This window comes from Hemiscyllium ocellatum, chromosome 1 (genome assembly GCF_020745735.1).
Source record: "Hemiscyllium ocellatum isolate sHemOce1 chromosome 1, sHemOce1.pat.X.cur, whole genome shotgun sequence".
NCBI lineage: Eukaryota > Metazoa > Chordata > Chondrichthyes > Orectolobiformes > Hemiscylliidae > Hemiscyllium > Hemiscyllium ocellatum.
Window position 1 is genome coordinate 101,634,938 of NC_083401.1, and position 22,315 is coordinate 101,657,252.

The 22,315-nt window shown below is 41.3% G+C and overlaps 1 protein-coding gene across 1 annotated transcript in view; it reads left to right on the forward strand.

Annotated features, from left to right (window-relative positions):
- The first annotated feature begins 14,485 nt into the window (after positions 1 to 14,485).
- The window catches only part of LOC132815689 (BTB/POZ domain-containing protein KCTD8-like), a 253,353-nt gene continuing 245,523 nt past the window's right edge, over positions 14,486 to 22,315 (forward strand). The window contains exon 1 of the mRNA XM_060824794.1: positions 14,486 to 15,278. Coding sequence (XP_060680777.1) covers positions 14,486 to 15,278 — 793 coding nt within the window. The remainder of the gene's footprint in view (positions 15,279 to 22,315) is intronic.

Genomic DNA, 22,315 nt, shown 5'->3' on the forward strand with positions numbered 1-22,315 from the left:
CTAACCATTGCTCAGAAAGTTATAGAAAATCCAGAAAAAATCCCAGCTGATTACCTCCTCCATTACTTCCATTAATTTCCCACTGCTCATATGCAGATTGATATCACTGCTTTAGAGCTGTCTCCAGTAACTGTGAAAGGCGATATAGGTATACTATGGAGGCAGCACAGAATTCCTAAACTTAGGCCACCAAGCATCCAAATATACTTCTATGTTACTGGGAAAACTCCCCATCAGCCAAGGAAATAAACAGCATACCACAGCAATATTTAAAATGTGAACTGGAAACTTCAGATACATAGGTGCATTGCAGAATTGAAACTGTTCTTGAAGAAAAAAGGAAATTTAATGTAATCAAAATCATAAATAGCCTGGGCAGAGTGGATAGGGTGAAATTGTTCCCATTATTCAATAATCAGAATTAAAGATAATCAAATAAAGAAACAATAGTGATGTGTGGAAGAAATTATTCTGGCAGTGAGTGGCTGTGATCTGGAATGCACTGTCTAAGAATATGCTGGACACAGTGGTCAATTGAGACATTCAAGAAGAAATTAGATCATTATCTGAAAAAGAAAACCTTCCAGCACAAGAAGGGAACAGTGTGTGAATTGCTCCTTCAGATGGCCAGCATAGACACAGTGGGCTAAATGGCCTCTGTTTCTGCAGTGACCATTCTATTATCCTGCTGCTAAAAGTTGTAGCTGCTCTAGCCAGGAGTCTGTGCCATGGTATGACAAGTTGTGCAGATCCTCACCGATTGACTGCATCCACAGCCATTGGCATCCAATATGTGGCAGCTTCTGTGAACCCTCATGGCACATCTCTGATCCACTTATAGGATTCCACACTTCAATACTCCATCTTGGACTGCACTGGCAACTATCATTATAATGCTGCAGCGAGGTCACGGTATGCTCAGGGAGATGGACTGGACTTGGCTGCACCTCTGGTCTCTCCACTTGCTCTCTTTCCAGTGTTCACTGATTCTGGACTTGCCTGGATATTCACATCTTTCCCTTGCCTTTTTATGCATTACACTGTCAGCCAGAGCTACCAGGCTCATATTACAGCATTGGTGTATTGTACAGAGACAAAGCAGAGACATTTGTCATGTTTATCTATAGTCCTCAGTCCAGTCAGCCTTTGTTCAGGTGGTCCCAGCACAGTAAGTCAAGTGCACCATCTGAATCAGTCCAGGAGCTTGGATGCAGTCAGTCCATCACTCAGGACCATCAGAGATAGGATCTTCACCTTGTAAGTGGCACAGAGACAAATGTAGGGCAGTTTACCATCCTTCTTGATATTTTCTGATCAATTACATACTATTTATCCTTCAATGAGACAGGGGTGAATATTAAAGGAGATGAAAGTGGGTGATAGCACAGCTATTTTGATGTAGCAGGCAAGTGTCCATAGTGAGTGTGTAGGCTGTGCAGAGGGCATGCAGGGTTAGTGGTGTCGAGAGTTGGGTGGGTGACAGTGAGTGAGGGGAGAAAATGCAGGGAATTGAGAGATGATACAGCATAATCCTTGGTGGAAGTTGGCTATAGTAGCAGAGACTGAGTATGAGGTATGAGAGACAAGATGGTGGTACCTATGGTGGTAGAGTGGAGAAAGACGTTATTCCTACATTATTGGACATTCCTTTAGACAGTTGAGACTGCAATGACCCAGGTGATGACCTCAGATCAGGCTGGCATGGTCTGGTGTTGTGGCCTCCTCTGCTGGTCCAAGTTGAAGAGGATATCCCATCCAGCAGGATCTCCAGGTCTCTGCTTGTAATGTGAAGGTCACCAAATTTCCCTATGTCTCTCATATCCAGGACAAATTTCAGGAATCATGCAGGACTAACGGTGTTGGTTCAGAGATCTTTCAAAAATGGCATCAGTACCAGGGATGCCAGTCAATTCAAGGAATCCCTGCATTGACAAGTTGTCCTGGGGGAACAACATCTATTAAAATGAGGCTAGAATCAAATGAGAGGGAGACCTTAGTACTGTTGTAGGTAGTTAATGAGGCAAGTTTGGTAGGATCTGGTGAGAAAACTCACAAAGCCTTACAAGAAAATGCTACAAAAACTGATGTAGCAGGGTGCTAGCCAAAAAACAATCATAAGAGCAACCCATAGATTCTAAGTATTTGAAAGGAAAGTGTATAAATGGATATGGGAACTGGCAGACAAATGAATTTAGAGCAGATAATGTCAGCTGAAGAGATTGCATCAATACATTCAACATTAGGCTACATCATCTTCTGAGTTGTAACTTCATGAAGAAATTCAGAAAAAAACACAGTTCCACAAATAATAAGTAAAAGTTTTGAGACAGCCACATGTTTGCAATGGTCAAATGTATCAGTATTGTTTGATTTAATTTATTTTGCTATGAATGGTTCACTTTATGTTATTTGGGAAGAAAGAAAGACTACAGTTGAATTTAATAGCTGTGGTGGTGTTCTCAGTCACTTGGCTGCAAACCAATGTAAATCCACTATGGCCAATTCTGGAAGCTTGGATACCATCCAGGTTAGTTGCCTGGTTTAGGGGCTTCTACCTTTTGAAGGTCAAGAGTCCTGCATTAAGGAGCTGCCAGCCAACTGGTAGGCCAGATGTTCTTACAATCCAGCAGCATCACAGTGAACAGTGCAAGAACAACAATGAGGCAAACCCAGCAACCATGGAAAAGACCCTCCACAGAGGTAGTTGAGTCATGATTGTGAAGGCTGGTCAGGCAGACCCAAGCTAGTGAGGTCTTCATAGAAGTATACTTTTCAACAGGCCAAACCTTGCCATTGAAGACCACCAGTCGTGGACCACAAAGGACTCAACTGCAACTATGCTTGTGTTTCCCCAACCCTCCACCAGCAAGGCTGCAAGAAGGCCATTTAAGACCCTCCTCAATTGGTTTCTGGGCACAATTGGTTTATTTCACCTTATCCACCCCTGAGTGAATCAGAGGGATTCAGGAAGATGATGAAAACTTCATTCCTGCCTTTCACCCACAATTTCATGGATACTATCACCTTCATCTTGATAATACAAGAATTCAACTTAACCATATTCAGATCCTTTAAGAAATGTCATTGCTTTTTTAAAAGTTTGGGCTGAGCAACTTAAATTAAATATTTACCTTTCATTCTAACTATCTTTTTAGTATATTGTGCTTACTAAGCATTTTGTTTCATTTTGAATGTGTTGATTACTGGACAAGACATATTGTCCTGCACCAAGCTTTTGGTTATATAATTAACTAAAACTCATGAAAAACCATGGACAGCTCTCTTCATCAGAAAGACAGTTGGCTATACGGATTAAAGGACATTTCTCCACATCAAGAACAGGACAATATAAAGAGGCAAGGTTTGCTGAACTACCACAAAAGTACCAGGGTCAAACCTTTATTTTACATCACACTGTAGCTACTTGTAAATGCAAAGTGAATCTAATTGCTGAGATGACAATTATGGGCAGCAGAAAATGAATTCAAAATAATTTTTAATTTACCTTTGAAGATAAAAATAAATGAATTAAAATCATCAAATGGTTCTTCAGTAAGTTGGTGCCTGTTATATATAAATTGTTATTTAATAAATCTCAGTGGGCTGCTATCTCAACTTCCTTAGCCTGGCAAGTGAGGTCTTTATAGAGGTATACTTTCCAACAATGTAAACACTGCCATTGAAGACACTTGCCGATGGGCCACAGGGGACTTAATCAAGAGAGTAGCTGCATCCATGCTTGTCCTTCCCCACAGCAATCAGGAAGGTTCCAGCTTCAGTCCTTACCTGTGACCAGCTGATTCAGTGAGAAAGGCAAGACATTGGCCAGAGCAGACTTGAGTTAACAGGGAACATCAGCTAGGTACCCATTCCTACATGACAAAACTAATTGAGCTTGAAAAGTTCCTCGTTGTTTCAAAACCACACCAGGCAAGTACGCTGCATGACCAATGATCTGTAAGTTTACATAATTCATTTGGCCCCATTTTATTTGTGTGAGTGTCTGAATTTAAAAATAACAAGTAGCAAAGCTTTGTTTAAAGGCGATCAAAAATTTATTACACAGCTATTGCTGAAAGTTGCTAAGTTAAAAGAAAGATAGTTATTAAATAAACCATAGTTACAAAAATTAATGTAAATACAGGTAAATGACATGATTAAAGATGGGAATAAAACCAGTCTGTTATTATTGCAGGCCTATTATTTACTTGAAGATTTCACTTTTCAAAGTAAAGGTGTTGAAAATTTGAAGTCGGAAATCAACAGTTGCAGTGCTTCTCAAGTTGAGTAATTGGAGCTTTCTCTCAAAAGGTTGATTGAGTAAAACAGGGAGGGAATGAAGGCTCCTTTAGTTTTGCTTCTGTGACACTGTAGTGGTGAATCTTGGTAGCCTGGTTCAGTCTTTATCTAGTTTACCTTCCTCTCCCTGTTAAGAACCCTCCCTGTAATGATTTTCTGTTTGTGACCTTGGAGTTCTATCAGGTACTTATACAGAACAAAGTCAAGATGGCTGCTATGTTAACTTTGATGAATCACAGCTCCACAAAGTAAACTGTACTAACATCCTTGGGCAAGGAAATCCTCCTGCTTGTTTCAGAAGTTTTCAATTCTCAACTCCTTAAAAATCCGTTGGTTATCTGTGATTTAATCAAATTCTAAATGGCTCCATGTATGATTGATACTGAGGTAACATATCAGCCTGTCTGTTTTTTTGGCTGACAGTAAATTTAAAAGGTCAGTCACATGACTTTTGGCACCATTTTGAATTGCCGTGTCATTATTAAGTGGTTAAATTAGCTTTTATATATTGTAAAAATTCATAATTGCGTGAGTGTGACAATTGATTGTACAAATGATTGCAGCTTTGTCAGGCTGGAAAGATATGATTACAAATTAAAGTGTCTGTTTTTTCAAACTCAGGAATAATTTTCCAGCATTTTGTCTTGCTAAAAGGTTACACATTTGGATGGCGAACAAGAGACCTTTTTTTTGACACAGTCCCTAGAAGTATTATGGGATACTCACAATTGATGAGAATGGAGAGACAGTCACCCAGCGCTAGATGGCTCACCTAAAAAGGGAATTATGAGTCAGACTAACAATTTGTTGTGTGAAGAGGAATGTATCATTGTAATGGAAACAATCTGGAGCAGCATTTACTCGACGCACAAAAGTGAACAAATTGTTTGACATCAGCCAAAGAGCATGCTTGCACAGTTCTTAACATTTCCTTACTGCAATTTCCATTACTCAGGTTGAATACTGCTGTGCTTCCAAGCACTGTGGAATTCCAAGCATTATAGCGCAGTGATAATTTTCACAATATTTGCAGTCAAATATAACAATTTCATAGAATGGTGTGTGCCTCACCTTTGCTATCAATTAAAACATACGTAAACAGTCTTGTTAATGCAACTTTAAAATTTTGCAATATTAAGCTTTAGTGTAGTACTTTATATCACTTCAATATTATAAGTATTACTGATGAATTAGCAATAAACTTTTCAAACCAGAGTAAATGACTCACTAGTTTCAATTTAATTAAATGAGATTAGGTACAACCGATGAAGTAAATCAAGTTCACAAAAGTTCATTCTCATCTCAGACAAAGAGCTACATCGCACAGAGACATCTGGGATGCTTTACTTCCACTCCTGCCATTCAAATTTATATTTGATTAAAGATTATGAATCAGATATGTATCTGAACTTTTTTAAGGGAGCAAGAAAAATAAAATTATTGATTAGATTTGAAGTGCATGAAATATCATGCAAAATCACAAAATTCCCAATTTTAAGTTGCATTTGTTTAATTATAAAATAGTCCAGATTTTCCAATGATCAGATAATTGTTTCTGAAACCCTGCAGAATCCCCATCACAGACTCTGAAGGAACTGCCTGTGTCATTGCAGATCCCACTAGTTAATTCCCCTGTGCCTTGATTCCTCTGAAAGTATCCCCTACCACCTAGTTATACTTTCTTCCACCCTCTTCCATTAGGCAGAAGATACACAAGTTTTAAAATGTACCAACAGATTCAAGAACAGCTTCTTCCCCACTGTTACCAGACTTTGGAGCTGACCTCTGGATTTTTCTCTGCACCTTCTCTGTAGCTGTGACACCATATTCTGCATTTTGTTCTATTACACTGATGAACATAAGGTATGATTTGGCTGGATAGCATGGAAAACAATACTTTTCACTGAATCAAAATCAAATCAAATATTTAAATTGGAGTTTTGGAGTTAAGTAAATATTTACTCAGGAAAATTTAGACTTCTGGGTTATAATTGAATTGACCCTCCAACTTAATCATACACCCATAACTACATGCACCCAGATCATTAACATGCCCCGAATCCTGACATTATAACCCTTCCTTTCTCCCGGAACCTGATAATGTCTCTATTCCCAATCTTAGCTGTAACTGGACCCACCCTGCTCTCTATGTCTGGGACTAACACCCCATCCTGGTTGGACCCCACCACACCACTTCATTCCTGCTCTTTCCCCTTGGAACCTCATACCCATTTCCTTGCCCTACTCTAGCCTGAGGCACTCTATTTGCTCATGGAACTGCTCTCATCCCCTGGATACATGACCACCCATTGCCATTATCCTGCAGTGACTCAATATCTTTCACACATCCTTATCTGTCCTAAACACTCAATCACAATCACTTACCTGGCCCCCTTGCTACTTTGTGCCCTAACACTCTATGCAACTTTGTACCCTACCTACCTGGCACCTTACCCTCCAGGCACTCGAACCACTTGCTTATCCAAAGACAAAGTATTATAGATGCTAGAAATCTGAAACTAACACAGAGAAGGTTGAAAAAATTCAACATGTCTGGATGCAACTACAGAGAGAGAAACAGACTTAATATTTCAGGTCCATCATGAGTCTTTATTGGAACATTATCGCATTTAGACCTTAGCCAGCAGTTGTCAAATTTCAGAAAATGACAATTGACTACTGTGGAAAAAGGTTGTGGTTTGTCTTGCTTTAATTATTCTATGTTGTGACAAACCAATCAATATGGAAGTATTGCTCCTTATTTCAGCAGGAGTGCTGACTGGAATCTCCTGACAGAAACGCAGAGGTGTTTAATTGTGCAAAAAAAAGAGCAAATTGGAAATATATATGAAGTTTCCACTTGTCTGAAATTCCCTCATCTTTCTTGATGTATAACTAACATCCGTCCTTGTCAATCTTTCCACAGTGTTTATTGTAGTTGACCTTGCAATCTCCAGCCATGGCTTACCTCCATCATACAACACTCCGAGGTCTTTGCGAATATTTTGTTCCTAAATATCTGAATGCAGATTATGTAATTCCTGCCTTTTTTTAAGGGTTTGGAATGTGTCTTACAATGAAATGTGCAGTCCACAGACAACCTGTTATGTTGGAGGGTTAGTCTTGACTAATTTAAAGTTAAGTTAATGTTAAAGTCAGTGTGATTCTTCTGCTAACTTGAAGAATTGTGACACTGTCAACATCCCTATCCTAATACAATGGAAAAATATAAATGTTTTGCACTCATGAAACAAATTCAAACACTCGGGAAATCCTAAAAGCTCTTCACAGTTAGTTTAAGACCCCAAAACCAATAATGACATGTAATCTGTTTGAGCTGATTGAGGGATGAATGTTGACTGAAATGTTATGAAAATTCTGTTTGCTTTTATAAAATGCAGTGGGCTTATTTATCTGAAGTTGACTTTAGTGCCCCATCCAAGTGAGGATCCAGTAATAAGTCAAATTGTTAGTCCATCAACCTACATGTATTTGGTTAAGATTGTAACTGTTAAGGGAGCTGTGGTGATAATAGATAACTTCAGTTCATCAAATCAAAATTAGGAAAATTTAAGAAGGCCAGACCTGGTTTGGTTAAACTGTTCATGCAAAGATTTAAACGGAAGAGTCAATTGACTGACAGACACAGCAACTGGAATAAAATAGTTAAATGACAAGCAGTGGTCACCAAAGGTACAAAGACAGATGAAAGAAAAGAAATGGTCTTAGGTTTATCGTACACATTATCTGAATGTAATCTAGAATGACTTGGAGATGTCGGTGTTGGACTGGCATGTACAAAATTAAAAATCACACCGCATCAGGTTATAGTCCAACAAGTTGATTTGGAAGCACTAGCTTTCAGAGCGCTGCTTCTTCATCAGGTGGTGGTGGGTTGTAGAATGATTGTGATAATGTCAATCTTTCATGCACTCTTTGTGAGTTTTAGTGAGCCTTCCAATGTGAACTGTAAAGAAGTGATGTACTACGTTATTATTTTAGATTTACATGTTAGATTTAGATTTTATTGCTTTGTGCAATAAAGTACAGGAGTACTGTGAAAAATGTATCATGTCACCACACCAAGGTACCTAGATATAAAATAGTAAAAGTTAAAATGTTTAGCATTATTTCACAGAATAAGCAGAAAAATGAAGAAATAAGGTGATAGTTAATGTTAATGTCTTTCTTAATTTAAACAAAGAAGATAAAGGAATAAGTTAAACTAGAGACAATTTTCTTTTGAGTTTGTAGTTCTGTGATAGTAATTTTTTAAAAGGTCAGAAACTATTATTTTCAGTAGCAGGTCAAAAACTGTATTTCCAAGAATTCATTTGACTTAAGCTAAGTGATGATTTAGGTTATCTGCTATGATAATTGGTGAAGTGTTAATAAATTGAGCTTCAATGACCAGGAAGAGACAAATTTATGGTGTATCAAGCCAAGTTTCACTCTGGAATCTAATTTGTCCAATAATACCATCATATCAGCATTCTAAACAACTCTAGAGGAAACATGTTAACTGCTTAACAATTTTCAATATGAACATTTTGTTTCTCTATTCAGTTTGTATAGTTATAGACACAATGCAGATATGATGTGATCTGAACAATCTATTTCTTCATCATGTCAAATACGAGTAAACTGGCTAAGTATGACAAGAAACATACTTGGAGTCAAGGATGTGAGAATATGAAATTGGTAATAACTGAAATTATAGTCTGGCCATTATTACTGGATGAGTCTTAGTGACATGCCTTTGTTTCTTATTTATTCAGTTAAGATAAAGAAGTTTGTGTAAATAAAGTAATGTCACTTGAGTAACATGCATATGTCTGCTGACATCACTAATAAATTGGAGGGCAGAGTTTAGTTAATTAGAGTCTGCCCAGTCCACACATTTTAAGCCATCACTCTGGCCATTGATCCCTGATATAGGAAAATGAAACATCGGGACAAGTCCGTTTCCTGGAATTCTCCACAACTATCATTCAGTGCAAAAAAAAAGTACATTTCAATAAAATGCCACTGATACTTTCACTCCATCATTCTGAAATCAGATTATATAACAGTACAAAATACATCAACATGCAACACATTGACTAGATTCAGTTCTTGGTAACTTAATAGATCTCAACCCAGAATTCAGTAGGGTCAGTAAAATTATTTTCAGTGTACTATTTTTTGAAATTCACTCCTGGGATGTGAGCAGTGCTGGCAGCCGGTGTCGTTCATTCCTAGCTGCCCTTGAGAGGTCGTGGTTAATTGCCTTAGATTAGACAAGATTCCCTACAGTGTGGAAACAGACCCTTCGGCCCAACCAGTCCACACTGACCCTCCAAAGAGTAACCCACCCAGACCCATTTCCCTCTGACTAATGCACCTATCACTATGGACACTTTAGCAAGGCCAATTCACCTGACCTGCACATCTTTGGACTGTGGGAGGAAACCGGAGCACCCGAAGGAAACCCACGCAGACACGGGGAGAATGTGCAAACTCCACACAGGCAGTCGCCCAAGGCTGGAATCAAACCTGGGATCCTGGTGCTGTAAGGCATCAGTGCTAACCACTGAGCCTTCTTGAACTGCTGCAATCTATGTATTGTAGGTAGACAACAATGCCCTTGGAGAGGGAATTCCAGGAACAATGCTGAAGGAATAATGATATGTTTCCAAGTCAGGATGGTGAGTGACTTGGAGAGGAGCTTGCAAGTGGTAGTGTACCTATGTATCTGTTGCTTTGTCCTTCTGGATGGAAATGGTCATGGATTTGGAAGGTGCTGTCTAAGCATTTTTGGTGAACATTTGCAGTGCATCTTAAGATGGAACACACTGTTGCTACTGATAGTCAGTGGTGGAGGGTGTGAATGTTTGTGGATGTGATGACAATCAACTTAACTGCTATGTCTAGGATAGTAGACAGGCAGGAGGCTGGAAGAACACAGCAGATAGTGTTGTTTCTTAAATATTTTCGAACTGCACTCATTCAGGCAAATAGGCAGTATTCCATCACCCTCCTGACTTTTGTCTTTCAGTTGGTGGGCAGGCTTTGATGAGTCAGAGGTGAGTTTCTCACTACAGGCTTCTTGGCCTTTGACTTGCTCTTGTAGCCATTGTGTTTATATGGATAGTTGAATTTAGTTTCTGGTCAATGGCAACCCTAAGATGTTGATAGTGGGTTATTCAATTTTACTTTGGATCAGTGATAATACACTTGTCTTTGAATGAGAAATTTGTTGTTATGAGCCACTCAGACTTAGCTGCAGATTAAACTAAGATCCTGGGTACTTGTTCAAAGACAGCGAAAATTAGTTTTGGTGTTTTCAACAAAGAGTAGTGAGCACTCCAGCCAGCACTATCAAATTTAAATGCTATGTGGCACAGAGATCTTCAGAGGATCTTTGCTAGATGTACATGTGTGGATTGGCATTGATGTGGAGCCAGCCTTTGGCATCTCCTTTGGGTGCATGCCACCAATTAAAATGGACAGAGTCAAATTTCTATCCCATTTTATCAATTTTTTGACTCATCTCTGAATCCTTATGCACTGAACAAGTTTGTCATAGAGTCATACAGCACAGAAACAGACCCTTTGGTCCAACCAGTCCACACTGACCATAATCCCAAACTAAACTATTCCTAGCTGCCTGTGTTTGGCCCATATCCCTCCAATCCCCTTTGCTGTTCATTAACATATCCAATTGTCTTTTAGATGTTGTAAATGTACCCACATCCATCACTTCCTTTGGAAGTTCATTCCACATATGAACGACTTCATGTGCCTTTTTTCCATCTTTCTCCTCTCTCTGTACAAACATGCTCGCTAGTCTGGAAATCCCCCCCACTCTGAGGGAAAAGGCACCTGCCGTTTTCCTTATTTATACCCCTTATGATTTTATAAATCTCTATACGGTCACGCCTCACCCTCCTTTACTCCAGTGAAAAGAGTGCCAGCCTATCCAGCCTCTCCTGACAACTCAAACCCTCCAGTCCCAGCAACATCTTGGCAAATCTTTTCTGAATCCTCTCTAGCTTGATGATAACTTTCCTTATTCAATATTATCCTTATTTAAAATCTCTTTATGACTCATTCCACCATGTTTTTGCATATTTCACTAGTTGGAGATCTCTGGCTTTTATCCCTGTGGTTCACAATGTTTGTTCTATAATGTTTTTTCTAGCGATGGGCACTGCCATCTATCTGGTTCTGATCCTCTGAAGCTCCTTCCCTAATCTATTTTCTTTGCTTTGCTGCCTCGTTTCATATCTTTTATTGGCTCCTTGAGACTATCTTTTTGATGCTACCTGCGGCTGACTTTCCAAGACTCTCCATCTCTTGTTTCCCCCCGCCCCGTCCTTGCCGATGGGCAGATGTTACATTCAAAGCCTGGTGGAGGAGAATGCTGATTTCATTTTGTTTATATTGATACTAGTCCAGCTTTAAAAACACACACACACACACACACACACACAAATGTAGCAGTGAAAACAGGGTTAAATCAGGGTTGAATAATGGAATAGATTTTTAAATGTCTCCTGCCAATTCAGAGATCAGACAGTGTTTTTCCTGTCCTTTGAATTATTTATGACCCCCTCCCTCCCCTGCCCTACCTCCTAGAGATTTAATCAATTTAGGACAGTTTGTGACAATATAAACTGCAGATGGTCCAATGGGAGGGAAAAAGGTAAAAACAATGACTGCAGATGCTGGAAACCAGGTTCTGGATTAGTGGTGCTGGAAGAGCACAGCAGTTCAGGCAGCATCGGAGGAACAGAGAAATCGACGTTTCGGGCAAAAGCCCTTCATCAGGAAAAGGCCATTGTAAAATCACTCCTCATACATAATTGAAAGAAAAAGTTAAAACAGAAAATTGATCAGGTGGCTGGGATCAGATAATGCACCATATTCAAATGAAAGTCAGTTTTCCAACAATATGTCTTTTATTTTAAAAAAAAGGACATTGATTTATGAGTGAATTACAATTAATAACAATCAATTAATGGCTTTTACTAGTGTTTTGTGTTGAAATGAATTCAGAAAACTTTTGTTGCTGATTATAAAGTGACATTTCAGATTCCGTTTTGACAGTCATGTAACTGATTCAGTAGTTTGATTTCCGATGCAATGACCGATTAATAATGTAGAGGTGCTGGTGTTGGACTGGGATGGACAAAGTCAGAAGTCACACCACACCAGGTTAAAGTCCAACAGGTTTACTTGAAATCACAAGCTTTCTGAGCACTGCTCCTTCATCAGGTAAAGTCAGACTGTTAGACTAGGACTTGGTGTCGTGTGACTTCTAATTTAATGCAAATGAAAAAAAAATAGACAGGAGGAGGCTGGAAGAACACAGCAAGCCAGGCAGCATCAGGAGATGGAGATGTCCGTGTTTCGGGTGTGACACTTCTTCATGAGCCAGTGTGATAGGGCTGGACAAAGCGCTACTGGAAAATACACTGGAAGTTTGGTTTACATTTGATTTGTGTTCTTCTCTCAGACAAAACGTACATGTAAACGAACCAAAAACGAAAATTAATGCAATGTACAAATATGATACTGAACAGTTAAAGTACATTTTCTTTAATTATCTTACTCCGCCAGATCCCAGTGAACGCTCTAAAAGCGGTCGCTAGGAAGCGCTCATGAGCAGCGACTCCCCTACTATTCAGCTTCTGCTTTTCCTCTTCGCTGCCGCCCTGTGCTCCCGGTAAGATCGGCTGTCCAAACCTACACACCCAAATCCCAGCTGCGTCGCTATCACTTATTGATAGAAGTATCAGATGCTTCCTTGTCATTCCAAAACCCCTTAAACCGCTCTCCATGGTGAATACCATTTGAAATGCAGTTGCCGTCGAGAGTGCTTTTCACCCCTTCCCACTTTATATTGTGTGACCTCTTTTATTTTAGACTGTAACGAGTAAAACGAGGCAGGATTGTAGTTCACTGAAACCCACTTGGTTCCCGTTCAATCCATTGTCCACAGCTTGCATGGAAGGGCTGCCATACACTTTCACTTTCGTAAACCAATGTGGGTGATCACTCATTCTGAAATTTGGAAGTTACGCTAAGCCACAGAACAATGTTGTTATTTTGGGATCTGTCTTAAACCTTTGGTTAATAGGGTGGCTGATTGTAGAGCCGGAACAGAGACGGTGATTGAGACTGGGCAAGCAATAACATTTCCGATAGGATTTGTATGGAACACTTTAAAACCGCGTTGTCAAACACTGGCATACTGCCCGACAGCCCTATATGTTTGCCATTGATTTCATGACACTATTCAACGGGCATTTTGGACATTGTTGCTAATCTTGTGATTGAGATCCCGACATTTTCGAGCGTTTCCAAGAGGTATTTAAGCTTATTTAAGTTATGTTTGCCAAGTTTAAATGCATAACGACAATGAACCACCGCCTAAAATGGTTTAAAACATTGCACGTATGAAATACCCCCAACGAAACTAAACCTGTAAAATTAATGGAGAGAAATGTAACGGGGGTAATTTTTGATGGCGGGTAACCCCGGTCTGTGGTGTATGAAAAAGCCTGGATATGTTTACAAATGAACTATTTTATATATTCTTTTAATGAGAAACGAAATTAGTCAGTATTGCTGTGAAATCTATGATCCACATTCGAAGTTTACACACAGAAAAAAAACTCCCATTGGAACCTGCAGCATCCAATAGCTTTGAAACTGAAACCCGACAGAGAAATGAATTCAAAGAGATTTGTGGAAAACATCGTCCAAAGGGAGACAAATAGAGACGATGACAAGATTTTAAAAAAAAGGACATGATAAAGTTTCCGGTGGATGGGAAGTTCAGTGAGGGGAAGGGGATTAGTTGGGGGGGGGGGGGGGGGGGTGGCGGGGTTTGAGTTGGAATTCCCTTCGTTATAAATTCATAAAATAAAAGCCCCCTCCCTGCAGCTGGCCTGACGTCAAGGTGCCTTGCCCAGACTGGATCCCAGACTTTGACTGTGTCTCTCTCTCTCTCTCTCACTGACACACACACACACACACACACAGATCCATCCTCCCCTCTCGTTGCCGCCTGTCAGTGCAGTGGGTCCCCACTGAGGAATGTGCACACTGTGGTCTAGGAGCTGAGGCCAGCCTGCTGTTGGAGCTTCCCCTCTGCCCAGTGCAGCCCGAGTCCCTCCCTCCTTCCCTCCCTGCAGCGATGGCTGAACTCAGTGGCAGCAGCAGCAGCCCGTTCCCGGAGGTGTTGGAGCTCAATGTTGGCGGGCAGGTCTATGTCACCAAACACGACACCTTGCTGAGCGTCTCCGACTCGCTGCTCGCCGAACTCTTCTCCAGGAAGCAAACTCGGGTGCTGCCCCGGGACAACAGGGGACGCTACTTCCTGGACCGGGACGGGTTCCTGTTCAGGTACATCCTGGATTACCTGCGGGACAGGAGGCTGGTGCTGCCCGAGCACTTCCCGGAGAAGGAGAGGCTGCTCCGGGAAGCCGAGCACTTCCAGCTGGCCGAGCTGGTCAGCTTGCTGACAGCGCGGCTCCCCCAGCACGGCTCTGCGGCCGAGGACGCCTGTCCCAGCGATGTGGAGGAGAGCTCCCAGAGCAGCGAGCTCTTGGCCAAGGGAGCCGCCGGCCCGGCGGGCAGGGGCTCCGGCTTCATCACGCTCGGTTACCGAGGCTCCTACACCCTGGTCAGGGACAACCAGGCGGACGCCAAGTTCCGCAGGGTGGCCAGGATCATGGTGTGCGGCAGGATCGCCCTGACGAAGGAGGTTTTCGGGGACACCCTGAACGAGAGCCGGGACCCGGACCGACCTCCGGAGAAGTACACGTCCCGTTTCTACCTGAAGTTCACTTACCTGGAGCAAGCGTTTGACCGCCTCTCCGAGGCTGGCTTTCATATGGTGGCGTGTAACTCCACCGGCACCGCCACCTTCATCAACCAGTACCGAGACGACAAAACGTGGAGCAGCTACACCGAGTACATCTTCTTCCGTGAGTGTCCAACTTTCTCATCATCCATTAGAAAACCAACAGCCCCTATCCGCGGCGTTTGTCCGGAATCTTACACAACTTCCCAGAGAATTACACAATATCTGAGTGGTTGGATGTCATTGATTTCTAAGTGAACTTCCCACAAGGGTCTCCCCCCCTTTTTTTTGTTAAGCTCTGATCCATGGGAGCAGTTAAACACCAACACTAAGCAGAAATCGGTTCCCGCTTCCTTGAGTGTGGAGTTCAGTCCCTGTCAGCTACAGACCAGGGAGCTGGTGCTGTCCTGGATATGTGAAACTCAGACTGGGACCCCTCTCCGGCAAAGGGAGGCGAGGAAGGTTCCTCGCAAATTGAGCTCATCCCGGGTCAGAACAGAGCCGGGAGGGAATATTCCCTAAGGATTGGGACTGAGGGCAGGGTTAGGCAATATCCAAACAAGTTGCACAGCTGTAACCTGACTATGTGTCTGTCTGTTGAAATCCAGTTCATATTGCATCTTGTAAATAAGATTTATTTTTAAAAAACGTTTGATACCAGACATGCTCAACTTAAAAAAAAGATCTCCCACGAGTTTTCTTGAATTCTTTATGTTAATTTTCCTGCTCGGTTCCAATTTCCCAGCCTTTGAGACAACTGATAACACCAAGGGGTTTTTGTTTGAGAAAGAATATATTCTTGGCAGGATTAGAGTCAATTTAAACAGATGCTTTTTTTTCTGTCCCAGTCGAGAGGGAGAGACAGGGGGACGGCGGAGAGCGCGGTATTAAAGCATGTCACAGAAACGAGCTGAGTGCAGGGCGCAAAGTCGACGGAGGGGAAGCCTGGAGCATGGGTTAGTTTAAGTGGGTCATGAGTGTCTCTGCTGTCAGCTGGAAGATCGATAGCAAAGCCACACGTTACAGAAGCCTCCCTCTCCTCAGAGTAGCGCTGCCCGTTTTCACAGGCTGTCACGGTCTGTTCCTGTATCCATTTCCTTATTGGTCTTTGTTGTAATGCTTTAAGGAGGCCACAAAGAATGATTTGGTTGGCAGTGCGCGCACGAACCCGCTGCAAATAGAATTGGACCCCTCGCTGCCTATAGTAAACTGCCGGCGGTATTGATTTACCACCGATGCAGTTCTGAATTTAAACATGCCCAGCAGGCAGGGCGAATCAGTTCAGCTCCCCAATGATTCTTCACACAAATGCGTCCGTACGCGGGGGGCTGCGGGTCACAACTTCCTAGAATATTGCTGTGAACGGGGCAGTGAGACCCAGCCATCCCACCTCTCCATGATATGGATCCCCATTTAGAGCACACCAGTTGAGTAATTCGTGTATTACTCACGAAATAAAAGCAAAACGCTGCAGATGTGAAACGAACGCCGAAATTTCCGTGAGCCCTTCAGCAGGTCACACAATGTCTGGAGAGAGAAACACAGCCGACGTTTCGAGTCGAACGATCTTTCACCAAAACGGAGAGGTGTTAGAGATCAGCAGTTTTGGAAGTAATTTAATGCGTGAACTCCAGCGGGCTTCCCATGTCACTTTTAGCTATTTACCCGCATGGATGACAATCGCTGTGTTCATCTGCTTTACCAATGGCCGACGTTTCTTTAATTATTCATCTTAAGTTCTTGGCTTTCAGAGGTCTTCTCAGGCACACCCCCAGCCCCCCCAGCACCACCCACCACCACACTTCACTGGTCACCAAGGTGGCTGCTTTTCCAATTCACTCTTTTTGACGGGATCTCTGTAACTTCCTTTGATACGCCGTTTCTCAGAGAGATTTGAAATCACCTTATGGCTCCTTTTTGGTTTACCTGTCATTTCAACTTGGGTGGTAACATACTTCGACTTTTCACCATAGTTATTGTGAAATTGTTAAACATTTTTAATTGGAACCAACATTTGTGAATAATGGGGAAACGACTCAAGGATGTGGTGTGTGATTAACTTCCTGTTCCTTCAGAGCTTTGTTAGAATTGGCCTGTAATCTAATGAGTATTTTAATGAGTATTTATATTTATTGTACGCTACATTCCAAGCTAATCACTTTACAAATTCCTCGAGGAATACTCTTTACTTTCTTACATTGGTTTTCATATTTCTTTTCTTCCCAAACTCTAAACAATAGTTTCAGCTTTATGGTTATTATCATTAATGTAAATTAGATCTATCTCAACTTTAACAACCTGCAGGAGAAAGTGAGGACTGCAGATGCTGGAGATCAGAGCTGAAAATGTGTTGCTGGAAAAGCGCAGCAGGTCAGGCAGCATCCTGAAGAAGGGCTCATGCCCGAAACGTCGATTCTCCTACTCTGTGGATGCTGTCTGATCTGTTGCGCTTTTAACAACCTGCAGCCTAGACATCACTGTGTATGTTAATAGAGTTTAAAAGAGGCCATTGCAATTGTAGGGCATTGATTTCTCTGCCATTTAACTCTTACTAAAATAGTACACAATGTAAGATGCATGTGTTATGTGTCTACATGCTAATATCTTCTCTGGTGATTTCTAACGTTGTTACTTTCGAGCCCAATGCCAGAGTAAATGAATTAAAATTCAGGAAATGTATTACCTCTTCGTGCACTGGCAGAACTGATGAAGGGCTTTTGCCCAAAACCTGGATTTTCTTGCTCCTTGGATGCTGTCTGGACTGCTGTGTTCTTCCAGCACCACTTTACTCCAGAATTCAATAAAGAGAGACAATTCTAAAATGTGGAGTTGTTGGGAAACAATCAAAGGGCATAAATTGAACCAAAAACAAATCAGGAAACGATAGCCCCAATAGCTATGGATTTGAGTCAAAGAGTCAATCAGAATAGTAGGAGGAATAAAATAACAAATTAAATATAGATATATTGGAGATATAACAGATAACTTCAACATTTCAGCTGAAATACATGAAGATTACACTCGATACCACAATTGTAAACTCTATTTGGTTTCGGAATGCTGTAAACTCAATTGTAGTATTACAAGGAGGTATTTTATTTTGTTACTTGCCACTTGTTTTGTACTCAAAATATATAGTGTCCAACATTTAAAGCCAATTTCAGAAAAAAAGTTAAAAATCACACAACCCCAGGTTATAGTCCAATAGGTTTATTCGGAGGCATTAGCTTTTGAAGCACTGCCTCATCATCAGGTGGTTGACTTCTTGTTTACTGTTGTATTGATGCCATGTGTAGGTCACTGGCTGCTCATGACATAGAGATGGACATAAAGACACTTGTGTTAAAATTGGCCTGCTCAAATCTCTCCAAGTGTATTCAGAAAGGCTGACGGCACCATGGTCCTTTTCTGCTGTTTTTCCATTAATATCTATCCAATGACTATTTCAGAGGCTTAGCATCTGTTTCCTATTGAACAGAATTTTGAGTAGCCTGTAGTCACAATGGAGACTCTAAATTGATGTCCCTATCTCCACCACCTGATATATGAGCTACCCTGCGAGATCAATATGGTGACACAGTGGTTAGCACTGCTGCCTCACAATACCAGAGTCCCGGGTTCAATTCCCACCTCAGGCAACTGTCTGTGTGGAGTTTGCACATTCTCCCAGTGTCCGCGTGGGTTTCCTCTGGGTGCTCTGGTTTCCTCTCAAAGATGTGCAGGTTAGGTGAATTGGCCATGCTAAATTGTCCGTAGTGTTAGATGTAGGGGAATGGGTCTGGGTGTGTTGCTCTTCGGAGGGTCGTTGTAGACTTGTTGGCTGAAAGGCCTGTTTCCACACTCTAAGTAATCTAATCTCAACTACCAGCAATGCCATCGAAGTGTGTATTTGTGTTGCAACATTATCTGAAAGAAGCCTGTGATGGTGCATCCTCAAAAATGCACCACCACTAAATCTTTATCCTCCTCCAGTCGCACTATCTGCAAGATGCTTGAAAGACATATCTTTTATGAAAGACATTAATTTGAACAGCAGAGTCCAGACTCTGTAAATTAATAGTAAGCCTACAGTACGTCATCCTGGTTATGACTCAAATCTGAGCTTTGACAATGAGGAAAATATAATGAAAGGAGGTGTGAGCTGGCTGTGATAAATTGAATAACAGCGGATAGGTAATGGCAAACATTTAAGGAGCTCATGGAAGAACTGCAACAATTTGTTCATTTGTGTCTGACACAGAAATAATGTGGGAAGGGTGCCTTGACCATGACTAACCAGGAGAATTAGAGATAGAAACCTTTAAAGGTCTAACAGGACTTGACAGAGTAAGCACAGCAAGGATGTTGCCAGTGAATGGATAGTTTATGGATAGAAGGTAGGCCTTTTAGGATGAGGAGAAATTCCTTCATCCAGAGAGTTGTGAACCTGTGGAATCCTCTGCCATAGTATATGATTGAGGTCAAAACATTGAATGTTTTTAAAGAAGAAGCTAGATATAGTTCTTGGGTCTAAAGGGATCAAAGGAGAGAGAGTGGGAACAGGGTACTGATGATCAATCACGATTGTATTGAAAGGCAGAGCAGATTTGAAGGGCAGAATGTCCTACTCCTGCTCCTATTTTCTGTACTTCCATTTCTGTAAGACAACATTTAGAGATTAATGGGCCAGCACAAATGGAAAAGATCCTACATTAGACTCTACATCCAAAGTAAGACAAATAAAAATGTGCTTTCCATTAGGGCCAATGTCTAACAAAAATGTGTTTGAGAATGCTACTGTTGCAGGAAAATCTTCAGAATTATTGATTTAGAACTCCAATGCTGATGAGCCAAAGTATGATGAAAGATTTAGATGAATTCATAAATGAAGCAAGGCAAATTTAAAACATTACTATTTTACAAGTAACTTCCCAACTTGAATGAATACATAAACAACAGTGGTTTTCATGGTTTCAGAACTTGCATTGGTACATGCTGCTTAGTCACAGAGCTGGCTTGTTGAAATCAGCAAAGATCAACTGGAGAACCCAATGCAGTAGTTTCTTGGAAATATATTGCAGTCAGGATTCTATCACAGTTTTGTTAAAGGAAGGTCATGTCTGACAATTTTTGAAGAAGTTACGAATGTATAGATGAGAGCAATGCATTTGATATAGTGTACTTGGACTTCAGCAAGGTATTTGATAAATTTCCACATGGGAGATTGATTACAAAGATAGAGGTCATGAGATCCAAGGAGATTTGACAAACAAGATCCAGAATTAGTTTAGTGGCAGGCAGTGGAGAGTGATAGTCAAGGGATGTTTTTGACTGGAAATTTGTGTTCAGTGGGGTTTCACAGGGATCTGTGCTGGACCCTTGCTGTTTACAGCAAATTTAAATACTTTAGACATGAAAGTAGAGGGTGTGTCAGTAAGTTTGCGGATGATACAGAAATTGGTGGGACGTTAATCAGTGAGAATTAGGACAACCAAAGTGGGGATTGTAGTAAGTATAAGGATCTCTTAGCAATGTGGGATTAGAGTTAGACTTCAGTTCTTTTGTGAATGTGTAGGACCTTCCATTCATAGAAGTTGTCATCGACCCGTTTAGCAATAACCTGCTCAGTGACACCCAGTAGATGGAAGAGTTAGTGATCATGGGTTTGGAAGTTCTGCCAGGACCACGCATCTTCTGATCTTATTACAGCCTTGGTTCAAACATGGACAAAAGAGCTGAATACCAGAGGTGAGGTGAGAGTGTCTGCTCTTGACATCCAGTCTGCATTTGATTGAGTGTAGCATCAAGAAGCACTAGTGTTTTCATTCAATTTTTTAATTAGTTTCACTTTTCTCAACTAATCTTACTTTCAACTTTTTTTTATTCATTCATGAGAGTTCAGTGTTGCTAACCATTGATTGCTTAGCCAATTGTTACTGAGAAGATGGTGAGGTGTTACTTTCTTGAACAGCTCCAGATTTTGTGATGTAGTTACATCCACAGCACTTTTCAGGAGGGAGTTCCGGGATTTTTACCCAACCAACGGTGAAAGAGACACAAAATATTCCCAAGTCAGAATGGTGTATGACTTAGTGGGGAATTTGGAGGTGATGTGTTGCCAAGCACCCACTGCTGTTGCTTTTCTAGGTAGTAGAGGCCATGGGTTTGGAAAGCTCTGCCAAAAGAGACTTGGTGAGTTGCTGCAATGAATCTTGTAAATGGAGTAGGTTGTAGCCAAGTGCAGTAGTGGTGGAGGCAATAAAGACAGTGGTGGAGGCATTTAAATTGTAAATGCAATGGCAATTAATAGGCCTGTTTTGTCCTGGATTGTGTTGAACTTCTTGAAAGCTGGAACTATGCTAATCTAGGCAAGTGCAGAGTATTTCATCACACTCCTGCTTTGTGCCTGCACCATGTCAGATTTTGACAAGTCAGGAGTTGGCTATTCCCTGCTCTTGCAGCAACAATGTTTATATGACTGGCCCAGTTAAGTCTGTGGTCGAGGGTAACCACAGGATACTGATGCTGATGGATCAGTGGTGACAATCCTGTTGAGCATCAAGAAGAAGTGGTTAAATTCTCATTTGTTGGAGAATTATTGCAGCTATTTGTTGGCATAGATACTTCTTGCCACTCATCAGCTCAATTAATGAATGATGTTCAGGTCTTGCTGAATGTAGAAACAGATTATTCCATTGCCTGAGAAGTTGCAAATGGTTCTGAACACTGCAATCATCAGCAAATAACTGTATTTATGTCCTAATGATGAAGACCATTAATAAAGCAACTGAAAGTAGTTGGGACTAGGAGACTACTCTGTTGTAGAGTTGAAAATGGGGTTGGAGGATGTAGAAGTAAATCTCTGCTGGATTTGGAACGATCCATTGGGACTTTGCACTGAGTTGAGAGAGGAGGTGTGAATGCAGTTTTGCACCTCTTATGACAGCAGGGAGAGGTGCCAAGTGTGGAGACAGGGATTGTGGGGGGTGTGGACCTAATGAGAGATTTGCAGAGGAAATGGTCCATACAGAATGCAGATAGGGGTGGGGAGGGAAATAAGTTTTTGGTGGTGAAGTCTGACTGTAGCTGGCGAAAGTAGTGGAGGATGATGCACTGAATTTGGAGACTGGTGGGGTGAAATGTGAGGACAGGGGATTTCTATTCTTGGTGGGGTTTGAGGGT